Source organism: Rhamphochromis sp. 'chilingali', assembly GCF_963969265.1.
Source record: "Rhamphochromis sp. 'chilingali' genome assembly, chromosome: 17".
Taxonomy (NCBI): Eukaryota; Metazoa; Chordata; class Actinopteri; order Cichliformes; family Cichlidae; genus Rhamphochromis; species Rhamphochromis sp. 'chilingali'.
Window position 1 is genome coordinate 1,858,298 of NC_137944.1, and position 12,940 is coordinate 1,871,237.

The 12,940-nt window shown below is 43.1% G+C and overlaps 1 protein-coding gene across 4 annotated transcripts in view; it reads right to left on the reverse strand.

Annotated features, from left to right (window-relative positions):
- Positions 1-12,940, reverse strand: part of arhgef2a (Rho guanine nucleotide exchange factor (GEF) 2a) — a 36,176-nt gene that overhangs the window by 19,710 nt on the left and 3,526 nt on the right. For all 4 annotated transcript variants that reach the window (XM_080863951.1, XM_080863953.1, XM_080863950.1 and 1 more), the window contains exons 2-9: positions 8,382-8,544; positions 7,040-7,107; positions 4,860-4,908; positions 4,519-4,651; positions 3,206-3,315; positions 2,023-2,166; positions 1,567-1,817; positions 1,367-1,492 (exon numbers count right to left, since the gene is read on the reverse strand). In XM_080863951.1, coding sequence (XP_080720077.1) covers positions 1,367-1,492; positions 1,567-1,817; positions 2,023-2,166; positions 3,206-3,315; positions 4,519-4,651; positions 4,860-4,908; positions 7,040-7,107; positions 8,382-8,544 — 1,044 coding nt within the window. The remainder of the gene's footprint in view (positions 1-1,366; positions 1,493-1,566; positions 1,818-2,022; positions 2,167-3,205; positions 3,316-4,518; positions 4,652-4,859; positions 4,909-7,039; positions 7,108-8,381; positions 8,545-12,940) is intronic.

Genomic DNA, 12,940 nt, shown 5'->3' on the forward strand with positions numbered 1-12,940 from the left:
TCGACACTGTATCAACACTGTATCGACACTGTATCAACACTGTATCGACACTGTATCGACACTGTATCGACACTGTATGTGTGAGTGCATGATTGGCATTTGTCACAGAATAGCAGAATTGGCAGGTCCACCCTGGTATCCTGTGCTGTCCACACATAAGTGCAGGTTCACACTGAACACACGTGACATACGTAAGAGGACCCGGAGAAGTCGTGGGGAACACTCTGCTGCCCGGACAAGTTTAGTGGTGGGCCAGTGATGGTCGGGGTGGCCTGTCTGTGCTTCATCAGTACCTAAGATAAATGCACTGCCTGATAAAATGAACAGAACACTTGGAAAAAACATCAGATATCAATGGGGGGGAAAGAATTCGCACACGGGTCTCTACAGGCTGAGCAACGCCATCCTGACCGTCGTTAAGTATCAGTGGGAATTCCTCTGCCCCACTGTACCCTGCACTGGTGCAGTGGTTAACTGGGCTGCTCCTGGTGCACTTTATCTGGTGCAAATGTGCAGGCAGATGTAAAAGTAGATCCCCCAGGTCACCATCTGCCGTCTCATTAGGAGCATGTCCCAACATTGTCAGTCATACAAACTCCTGAGTACCGTTAGTAAAATGGGAGAGCCTGCTGCGCCATTCTTTAAATTCAGCCGTCTGTAGGTTCATAATTTCATTTCATTCCATCAAACAATGAGGCATCCTTTCATTCCTAACTCATTACCATCTGTACCAGTATCAGTATCCAGCATGAATGTTTTCCCCATTAAGATCTGATGTGTTTTCCAAGTGTTCTTTTAATTTTAGGGGGCAGTGAATTTATCTTAGGCACCGATGAAGCATTTCCTCCACTCTTCAATTGAAGCTGCGTTTTCTTTTTCTTGAACGTGTCCTCTTGTTCTGAAACAGCATTTTTGCCCTTTTTTAACCAATTATAGCAGCGACATCTGGTTCCTTATGTCTTTCAGACATGCTCATTCAAACCCTTTAGCTCTCCTCCGACATGATCAACATCTTTAGTCTATGCTTAGTAAAATTAAAATGCCTTTAGTATGAAACATTGTAGGTGCCAAGTAAGCCAGTTATTTACTTATGCTTATTGTTGCTTTATTGTTCATATTTATTATGCTGCTGCGTCGTCAACAGCAGCACCAACAACAACTGGTAACAAGCCCTCGCGGTCACACGAGGCTGCTGATGCTGGAAACAGCTGTGGAGGAGTGCAGCAGGAAGGCCAGCAGTCCCAACAACAATATGAGGAAGAGAGGGAGGAAGGTGAAATAATAATTAGGAAGTATAATTGGAACAAGTCTTGGTAGGTCGGTACGGTCGTTAACATATACATATGTCCATGCATGTGTCTCCTACCCGTATGAAGAACTGGAACTTCTTGTCTTTAGCGAGCAGCTCCTTGTATAATTTGACAGCCTTTAAGTGTCGGCTACAGAACTCAGCATAAGTCTTCTGCATGTCATCTGCAGACTGGCCTGAGAACTGGCAGAAGAACACAAACAAGTCACGTTACTGTGGATATGAGTCAGTAAGGGGAAGTCAGCAGAATCACAAACCTGCTCTACTAGAATATCCCCCAGCTGATGAATGGTGTAATTGTGGTTGGATCCAGGTTGCAGGCTGTTCTTGCGCCGCAGGAGAAGTTGTGCCAGAAACTGGGAATGTATCTTGATGAGCTGGTCCAGGCAGGGAAACATAGCATGCACGGTGCTGGGCTCTAACTGAAGCTCCTCCAGCATGCCCTGTCGAAACACCCTCTCCATGATCTGCAGTGTCTGCATGTGGTGCAGCTCTGTATGGATCAGCTCTAAGAGACACACACACGTATAACAAAGGTGAGATGAGATGCATACGACATTTTTAAATGACAACCATTGCATATTTCTAAACGGTGACATACTGATTTGTTTTCTATGTGTGTCCATATGCAAACACATGTATAACGTTTAGCAATAGACTGAACGTCTGCATATGAGGCAGAAATGATGAAAAATAGATCATGTTTTTGTCACCATAGATGACATCCTGCCTCTTGATAACATTTTTGCGATGTGTCTGTAAGTAACTGCTATCCACAGCCATGCTCCACGAGTCAGCCTTAAAGTCCTGGCCCTCAAGCTCGATCTCCTCCAGGACTGAGGCGTAGTACAGTTCTCCTAAAGAGGAAAAGAAGATCAGTATGAAAGACTGCAGACTCACAGATTATTGTTTATTTTACTATTATTATATGAGAGATTATTGTAGACTGAAGACAAAAGTTTGAACAGACGACTTGAGCTTTCTCCTGAAGGTTTGAAGATTCAACGACCTCGTCATGAAATGTGTCACGTTTCACTTCTACTGCTGTACAGTTGTATTCCACTACATTCAGGAAGAATGTTTATGAGGATCTTATTACCAATCAGAGCATGCACCAAACGGTTAATGGACTGGTTCTCATGTGGCACTTTTCTACTCTACCCGAGCACTCAAAGCACTTTATACAACCAGGGTCATTCAGCCATTTATACAAGCACTTATTTTTTTATATGACAGTGCTTCCTGTCTAGCATTCACGCACATTCATACTCTGATGGATGCAACTTGGGGTCAGTATCCTGCCCAAGGATATTCGGCCCATTAAACCACCTGTGGACACCTGCTCCACCTCCTGAGCTGCAGCCACCCCCAACTACTAGTAGTTAAGCAATTATCTATTAAAGTTAAGCACCAAACATGCATTCATGTTGACAAGCTTGCTTAAATTCTGGAAACATGCATTCATTTGTCACAATGTTACAATAAGAAGGTGTGCAGGCGTGGACAGAACGTTCTGTCCACCTTATTAATCCATAAACTATCAGACAGATTATTGGAACTTGTACTCTTTGCAGTCTCCCATTCAGCCCTTACTTTCTATGTGGAAAATAGTCACAAGGAATTTCTTTTTTAAATACCTACATTCTCCAGGTACACCTGTTCAACTGCTCATTTATGCACATATCTAATCAGCAGCATCAGTTCTCTGGGTGGAAATGGACTTCATGAACTGTTCTGGTTTGTTTTCTACTACAGTCCAGTGCATTATGATGTTGCTGGAAGAATGACCAGTCTTTGGCCTGCAGACTTGTGAGTATATAACATACATGTATAATTAACTGACTGTGAACACATGGAGCTGTCTAAGATTTTGTGCTGCTTGGATGTTTGCGATACCGTCATCATTGAGCGACTCCATCGACATCGTTCTGTTTCTGAAGCTGAGGGAGTCTGTCGACTGGGAGAGAATTCTGCGTAGTCCCAGGGGAGCATCATCATTCAGCGACCTGCAGCACACACATGCATGCAGGTATTATTGGTGCCTAACTATTGTGCATGAGATAAATGTAGCGGCAAACAAACTGGAGAACCAAACAGAGCCAAATGTTAAAATAATAAGAGGCACCTTGAACAGTGGTGTTTAATGCATAGAGATTTCACTGGCTGCACACCAACTCATACATTTTGGAGTTGGGAATGTTGGTGTTTTGATTGACAGACATACTGAAACTGACAGTTTCCAACTAAGTTTGTGGGTTAACTGAAAATTTCCTCGTGTATATATATTAGCGTGGAGCCGTATAAATTGCCAGCACAAACTCAACAAATCAGTGTCAATCCCAGACACAGTGGATGAGCTCTTTGGTTTCGAACAAACATGGAGTGGAGGGTTTGTAATAGATTATCTTTTTTGAAGGTTTTCTGCTCTTTTTGGGTGTATGTGTCACAGAAAAAGAGCAACAAGGCTGCACTGTTCGCACGACTTCACGGGGGCCATGTGTGCCTCCTGTAACCCCCACCGGTCTCTGTGTCCAGTTTGCATGTCTTAGTCTGGGTCTCGGGCCTTCACAGTTTTTCCTTCCTACTGTCGCTAAGTGCTTGTTGGGGTTTTCTCAGTATTGTGGGGTCTTGCAACATAAAGTGCCTTGAGGCGGCTGCTGTTGTGATTTTGTATCATATAAATAAACTGAACTGAGCTGAATTCAAATCAGGTGGAGCAGAGTAAATTTTGCAATCTGAGATATTATCACACCGTCCCTGTGAGCATTTACAAAACCTGTATACATCTTTATCATTGCCAGTGACTGTAGCATGAAGATGGATAATCTTCATCATCATCTGTCTGTCAGCCACAGTCTGTTCTGTGCCTCACTCATCAAAAACATTGACATGTTGGGGGAAAGCAAGCATGAATACTCATGGTTGCAGCTCAAAATCATCTTGAATTAGCTTCATGACCTTTCCTGTCCCACCATGTGACAGTGAGTGACCACGGTTAAGGTCACATACTGTGTTTTTAAAAGATCATTTCCTGTCCTGCTTTTTATGCATTCTTGGTGTTCGCTGAACATTCGACAAAGCAAATCCAAACTAGTGGATGTGACTGGTTTCTGTCCTTAATCCAGCAAACCAGCGTGCACTGATGACCTCAGGTAGCTTTAACCAAACAACAGAGCAACACTAATATTCGCTCTGTGTTTATGACCCACCCTACGATGTTGTTGGTGGAGACACTCTTGGACAGGGATAGGTGAGAGCGGCCACGGCGTGATCTGAGCAGAGATTGTCGGAAGCTTTCAGAGGGGTAAATAGCTGAAGTTGGACGTTCTCGCATTCCTTGAGCTGAGAGGAGAAAATAGTTGTATTATAAAGAGAATTGGCTGAAGAAAGGGAAAAATATTCCAACATGTTAGCAAGCTAAAGAGGATTTTAATGATGACGGAGGAACATACTGATAAAGAGATAGATAGGAGGGAGGAAGGAAAGAAGACAGGACGAGAGTGAGGCAGAATATGCAGTTCATTTCTTAGATTTGTTCCATTGTTCTTACTTTTTGCACGCAGTGGAACATTGTTCTTCATCAGGGCCGTCTTCTGTTGCTGAAAGGACAAAAACTACAATTACAGGAGCACAAAAATGAAACAAAGAGAGTTTTTAGGTCAGTTTAGCTACCAGAATAAATTCACCATTCATTACATTTAATGTTGATTGAGAACTCAAAAGCAAACTGTTAGGAATAAATAAAAGGAACTAAAACAACCTTTTATTGACAGTGACATTCAAGGTTATTATTGTTAACGAAAACTAACGAAATAACAAAAACTAGAAGTGAAAAAACATTTTTCACTCTTTTCACCTCTTTTAACGGAAATAAAAATAAAAACAAGACTTTGCAAAAAACGGAAAACTAACTAAAACTGTAATGAGCGTTCACAAAACTAACTAAAATTAACTGGATTTATAGCGAAAATGTGTTTAGTTTTCAATAGCGTCGGGTGAAAGTGAAGTGTAGTTTCCAGGTTTTTTCTTGCTGTGTCTCATTGTGCCAGCAGGGGGCAGTACGTTAGTCGAGTCGTCTGTGTCGCTGCTCCGTCCACGCGCAGAATCACGTCAGCAAAAGTCGGGAGAAATTGCCAGAGTCCAATTTCATATTACTCTGAATATGATTGCGTTTTAGATAAAGCAAGTGTCTTGTAGTGGAAAGAGACAAATTATGCGGAACATTTCTAAAGGGAACCTTTGAAAAGCTCACACAAGAAGGCTAACCTAGCTTAGCTTGAGAAGGTAAGGGAGCACGCCCAAGCCTCATCCCCAGAAACAGAAGCTAACCCCGGGCAGCGTGAAGCATCCCGAGACAACTCCACAAAAACCATTAATGCAGTGCTTCCAACAGCGAGCCGATGGCTGCTGGTTGGTCCGTTCGCAGGAACATCACAAGCGAGAGGAAGCGTTGGTGAATATGTTTATTGAGACTGGGATATCTACACAACTTTTTGCCTTCAAAAAGTTTAGCAATTCACCCGGAGCTGCAAGAGGTAATAGTCTCATTGGGGCCAAGATATATATCTTATAGTTGCCTGCTATCAATGGTTGTTCATCTGCCCTCATTTATTTATTTATTCCCATAGGTGGGGATGTGAGTTGTCTGTCTCTGCGACAGACTGGCGACCTGTCCAGGGTGCAGGGTATGGTAGCTGGAAGAGCAACATACCCAAGGATAAGCAGAAGAGCATGACTGATATGATGAAACTGGGATTTTGTTACACTTCATTGTTGCAAACACGACGAAAACTATAACTGAAACTAAGGGTTTAAAAAAAATAAAAACTAAACTAGCAAACAAAAGGTAAAAACTAATAAAACCTGATACAAAATTGAAAATCTGAAGTCAAAACTAAATAAAAATAAAAACTAATGAAAACTGCAAAACTATTAAAACCCTGGTGACATTGTAATCCAATAGGCTGTTCATGAGGGAACGCTGTAACGCTAGGAAATGACTCTGCGCTTGGAACTACAGGAACCACAGAAACACTAACAGTACAAGAACAGAAAGACTATGACACAAACAGGAAACAGCAGGAGACACAGCTGGAACTATTGGGAACTATTCAGAATAGAAATACGTTTAGATCAGTAAGTATCTGGACAGCACAGACACTGAAGTGCAGACTTTCAGTGTTACATGTAAACGTCAGCAGCACTACGTCCACAGTTTGACAAAAACGATTCGTAGTCTTGATGAACTGTTACAGGCTGTGATTCATAATTTCTGATTAACCAAAGACCATCGTTCTAAAAAGTGATCTGATACCTTCAAATACAAAAGGAGTACAAAACTCTTCCATTGCTTGGATTCACTAGTGCAGCGTCTGTTGGTTTGACTATAACATCACTGTTTTACTTGGTAACTGTAGCTCTAAATCTGTGACATGTCTGTGAGATCAGTCAATTAAACAGCATTTAGCTAATCTTAGTCAATGCTTGAAGCTCTTTTGCACAAGAGCTCTCAGCCACACTGACCCATTCACACACACAGCCACTCAGTGATGGATACAACAGGACACTCTGGACACTGCCAGTGCTTAGGAAACAAGAAGAAAATGAGATGACCATGCATCTGAACAAGCTCAGCCTCACCCAGACCAGACGGATGAAGACCACGTGTTCAAACTGATACACAGAGACTCTTTGCAGAAACTGTGATTAGTAGTGATGTCTGTGTCTTACCCTCTGTTTCATTTTGGCACAGTTTGGCAAAGTATCTCGACATCGGTTGTGGATAGTGGCACTGCATGCTGGAGTAAATGAAGACACAAGAGGCAAAGTAAACAGTGAGGAACATAAAACATGCAGTTAAATCAACACATTCATAGACACAGATCTTTCACTATAATCACATCAACAACCAAAATAATCTCTTTAGTCACGATTTTCACTGCCAAAAACCTGCAAGCCAGCAGTTTTCAAACGTAACCACCTGGGAGGCTCCTCTTCTTCATTTATCCAGAACCTATTCAGTGCTTATTTTACCTACATTTTTAAAACAGCAAGAGGGCAAAGGAACCCACTGGTTAAACTAACAATTGTGATGTAAAACACATCAGTCCTCAGTGGGCAAAACAGTGACGCTGTGTAAATGTACGGGTATGGACGGGAATGAAAGTAAGAAACAGCTGACAGAAAGTCGTATGCACTGATGACAACTTGTTTGGCTCACAGTTTAGATTAAAACATACTTCACTTAACAACAGTATTTTTCACACATGATAAGCTGTGAGCGATAGTTTATTATGGCATATACTGTGCATGAGGGCACACAGCCTGCAGCCAGCCAGTAGCTCTGATCCAAACACTGATACTTGAGAGTGGACTGAGCTGTCATCGTCACACTGTGATAAAAACAAATAGCAAAAACTCCTATTGTTGTATTTTGACAGGTTATTTAATTTGGTGATTGAAGCTGTTCACTGACTGCTCTTTATTTCTTCAGTCATCAAATCATAATAAAGATTCTCCCATCAGCATTACTGTGACTGCTGATGTAGTCAGGATGCGGTCGGCTGCCCCCCCCCCCGAGCTTGGGTGTGCTGGGCGTTTCTTCCTGTTTTAAAGGGAGTTTTCCTCCCCGCTGTTTTCAAAGTGCTTGCTCATAAAAGGACATGTGATTGTCGGGTTTTCTCTGTTGCTTCTCTGTTTCCTGTGACTAAAGTGAAGACTGACTGAAAATAAGAGTGGAACCAGGTCTCTTCATCTTTGACCATAAATAGTTTTTTTTTTTAGTTTAATTTAAGAATTAAATATTAATGTAATGGCCTTAAAATACCTCTCCTGTCTCCCTCCTTTTAAAGTCTAATTCAGTTAATAAAAAGGGACCAAATACTAAAAAACCAAGAGAGAGGTGACGCATAACTCAGTGCACATCCTGTGTTTTTAGACATAGAGAGAACTTTGTTCTGAGGTTTGTGTCTCTGGCTTTATCGTCATACTATCGTCATACTACACATCGTCATACTACACTATATAAAGCATAATGATGAGACAGTGGTGGAATAACTAGAGTGTTACTTACTAGGGCAGCAGAGAGCCTCCTTTGCAGTGATGCTCTTGTTGCATGCTGAGCAGAGTGTGGTTCCTGACACTGTCAGAGATGTAAAAAGGTGACCATTGGGCTTGAGCACCACACTCTCCCTTGCAGCTTTCTCTCGCTCCCTCATGCGCTCTCGCTCTTTATTCTGAAAATGAAACAGAATGTAAAAAACGTGTAGTATGAAATACTTATTCACATACATTTACTGAGAGACAGTAGAGCTTATGCACTGAATCTGCTGCTTAACATCTGTGAAATTAGTTCTGCTTATTTACATCATAGCATGAGTCTAAAGACAGATTGGGATGAAAGAGGAGCAATTTAAGCAGAATTATTACTAAACTACATGTTCAGTTAACTTGGCCATAAACAAATGCAATGTTGTAATATCTTCCATAAAGCCAGAACATCTGACTATTCATCACTGATTGATGTAAATAAGAACAGCCCGAGATTTCTCTGCAGCTCTGTAGCCAGGCTGACAAACAGTCAGAGTTCTGTTGAGCCAACCATCCCTTTAACGTTAACTAGTAATGATCACAACCATCACCATGTATGTGATATACTTCCAGTGTTCTGACAAACCATCCTACTTTGGCAAAATGTCCTACCATAACTAGTTTATGCACATTTCTGCTGTCACAGAGTAATTCCAGCACAAATTTAAGTAGGCATGACGGTTTGCCACTTAACTTTGCCCATCAGAGTGTGCTTGTAGCACATAGTTATGAAGCCAGGACGGTTAGCATGAAACCGTACTATCTACAGCGAGAGTTTCCACACGTCATTATGATAGCTGTGCATGCCCCGCCCTCTGCTAACGCTGCAGCAGCCTGTGAGGTCCTGCACACTGTAACCAGCAGACTCCAAACACAGCACCAGGCATACAGCTCATCACCTCTCCCTCCCCTGGTTCATCTCCAGCCTGTGTATAATCAGTGGTACACATAAGTGGTCCGCAGGTGCACATTCGCTGTCAAAATAAAAGACGAGCACCAGATAAGAAGTTGCAACCTGTGTTTGCGTCCATATAAAAGGCAGTGTTTTTGTCCACTAGAGTGGGATTTTCACGGCACATTCTGCACCACATCTCTGTGCGATCATCATTTGTTTGAAGCCAGCTCACCTCCTGCAACCACTTTTCCGAGAATACGCGCTTCTTTTGTAGTTCGGACTCCTTCTGCTATTCTTTGGAGGTGGAGGAACACCAAAGTAACTGCTTAAAGGAGCTTCTTGACATCTTTAAGAGTTCTAAACAAATGTCTGTCCTCCTCCAGAAAATCTTATATACGCAAACGCGCGTTGCAACTTCTTTGCGTCGCATCTTTTATTTTGACAGCGAATGCGCACCTGCGGACCACTTATGTGCAGCCCTGTGTATAAACCTCTACTACAGAGAACCAGTTGTGAAACGCACAGTTAAAAAATGGTCGGCAGAGACTGAAGAGGCCCTGAGGGACTGTTTCCGTTCTACTGTGTGGGACAACCTCTGCAGCCCCCTGGAGGATGACCTCAACAGCATCACAGACTGCATTACAGATTACATGAACTTCTGTGTGGACAACACCGTACCCATCATGAAGGTACGGTGTTTTTCTAACAAGCCATGGATAAATCCTGAAATAAAGCCTCTCCTCAGGGAGAAGAAGAGAGTCTTTAGATCTGGAGACAAACAGGAGCTGAGAGCTGTCCAGAAGAAGCTGAAATGGAAGATAAGGCAAGGGAAGGAAAACTACAGGAGGAAGGTGGAAGAGCAGCTGCAACAGGACAACATCAGAGGGGTTTGGAACAGCCTGGAGACAATCTCAGGACAAAAACCAACCCCCCAGGCTGCAGGAGACTTGGGGTGGGTGAATGACCTAAATAAATATTTGAATAGGTTTGATCAACCACCCACCCCTCCCCCAGCATCGTCCCCCCTGCTGCAATCTCCCTCATCTTTAGGGCCTGCCTGTCCTTCATCTCAGGACTTCACACCTCTCAGCTCCCAGTCATCACACACACCCCGGCTTCTGTGGACTCCAACATACCCCCCCCACGAAATCCTCTCTTTCTATCTCTGCACTTCAAGCGAGGAACGAGCTTCGCATGATCAAGGTGCAGAAGGCTGCAGGTCCAGATGGCGTCAGCTCCAGGTTCCTGAGATGCTGCGCAGATGAACTGTGTGGCATCCCAGGTTATCAGTTCAACCTGAGCCTGTCACTGGGGAAAGTTCCACGGCTGTGGAAGACCTCCTGTGTGGTACCGGTACCAAAGACCTCCCATCCCAAGGACCTCAGCCGCTACAGGCCGGTAGCCCTGACATCACATCTGATGAAGACCCTCGAGAGGTTGGTTCTGAACCATCTGCGCCCCCTGGTGAGGTCTTCATTGGATCTGCTGCAGTTTGCTTACCAGCCTGGCATCGGGGTGGAGGACGCCATCATCTACCTCCTGCACCGAGCTCTGACTCAACTGGAGAAGCCTGGAAGCACTGTGAGGATCATGTTCTTTGATTTCTCCAGTGCTTTCAACACCATCCAGCCACGACTTCTGAGGGACAAGCTGGAAGCTATCAGGAGTGGACCACCACATGTCACAGTGGATACTGGACTACCTCACAGGCTGCCCACAGTATGTGAGGGAACAACCTCTACACTGCAGACTTCTCCATCAACTGCCCACGCTGCCACCTACAGAAGTTCTCTGACGACTCTGCCATAGTCGGCCTCATCACAGGTGAGGACGACTCAGAGTACAGACAGTGGACTCTGGACTTTGTGGACTGGTGTCAGCAGAACCACCTGCTGATCAACGCCGGGAAAACCAAGGAGTTAGTGGTGGACTTCTGGAGATGCAGACCCACCACACTGACACCGGTGAACATCCAGGGAGTGGACATTGAGATAGTGGACTCGTATAGGTACCTGGGTGTTCACCTGAATAATAAACTGGACTGGAGCCACAACACTGATGCTCTTTACAGGAAGGGTCAGAGCAGACTCTACCTGCTGAGGCGGCTGAGGTCATTTGGAGTCCAGGGAGCGCTTTTAAAGACCTTCTATGACTCTGTGGTGGCGTCTGTCATTTTTTACAGTGTGGTATGTTGGAGCAGCAGTTTATCAGCAGCTGAGAGGAAGAGGTTGGATAAACTCATCAGGAAGGCCAGCTCTGTTCTGGGATGCACCCTGGACCCAGTGCAGGTGGTGGGAGACAGAAGGACTGTGGCCAAAATAACATCTCTGATGGACAGAGTCTCCCAGCCCATGCATGTATGTTGCTGCAGAGCTGCTTCAGTGACAGACTGCTGCATCCTCGATGCATGAAGGAGCGTTTCTGCAGGTCCTTCCTTCCTGCAGCTGTCAGACTGTACAATCAGACCTGCTCCCAACAAACACAGATGTTTACATCTGCGCTGTAATTTGACACTATTTTATCAACAGATTCGCACTACAACCTGAGTTTGCCTCTTATCTGTATTTCATTTTATTTAATTTCAATAACTGTACAGTACTCTGCTTTCGGTAACTATTGTCCTTGTTGTAATTATGTAAAAATTGTGTATGTCTCTGTTCTGTGTCTTGTGTACTGTTTGTTTGTATATGTGTCTCTCTTGCTGCTGTCACACCCAAATTATTCACTTGTGGGAAAATTAAAGGATTATTCTTCTATTCTATGTAACTCTTAAATATTATCTGCAGCTACTCTTAGTACCATTGATGTTAAGTTAGACTCTTTTTCTCTAATTGATCTTTCTGAGTTAACTTCAATAATTACTTCCTCCAAACCATCAACGTGTCTTTTAGACCCCATTCCTACAAAACTGCTCAAAGAAGTCCTGCCATTAATTAATGCTTTGATCTTAAATATGATCAACCTATCTCTAATAATCGGCTATGTACCACAGGCCTTCAAGCTGGCTGTAGTTAAACCTTTACTCAAAAAGCATCTCTAGACCCAGCAGTCTTAGCTAATTATAGGCCAATCTCCAACCTTCCTTTATATCAAACATCCTTGAAAGAGTAGTTGTATTTGTATTTACAATTTGTTCATGTCAGTGAAGAGTCCTCCTCCTTTATAGTCCTGACAGGCACTAGAAAGAGAGAATATTTCTCCCATATTGGCTTTGCTTCATTGGCTCCCTGTTAAATCCAAAATCAAATTCAAAATCATTCTTATCACGTACAAGGTCTTGCTTCATTTTGCCCCGTCTTATCTTAATGACCTTATAGTACTATGTTATCCCATTAGAGCACTTCACTCTGCACTCAAAAAAAGAAAATTGGGTGGTTGTTACATTTACAAAAGTATAACTTGTAATTTGAAGAAAATAATTTCATGTTTCTATGGTAAACATGATTAAATCATGTAGGATCTGTATGAAATTCAACTTATTTTGTTCTTGTTGAGATGACATGATACAATCTAGTAAGAGTGGTTAGTTGCTGGACTCATGAAATTCACAAGATCACGGGTTATAAGAAGCAGACAACTGCCCACACCATGTGTATGCTATCGCTATTTATTGTGGTTTAACCTGTCAAAGACAAAAACATAAAGAA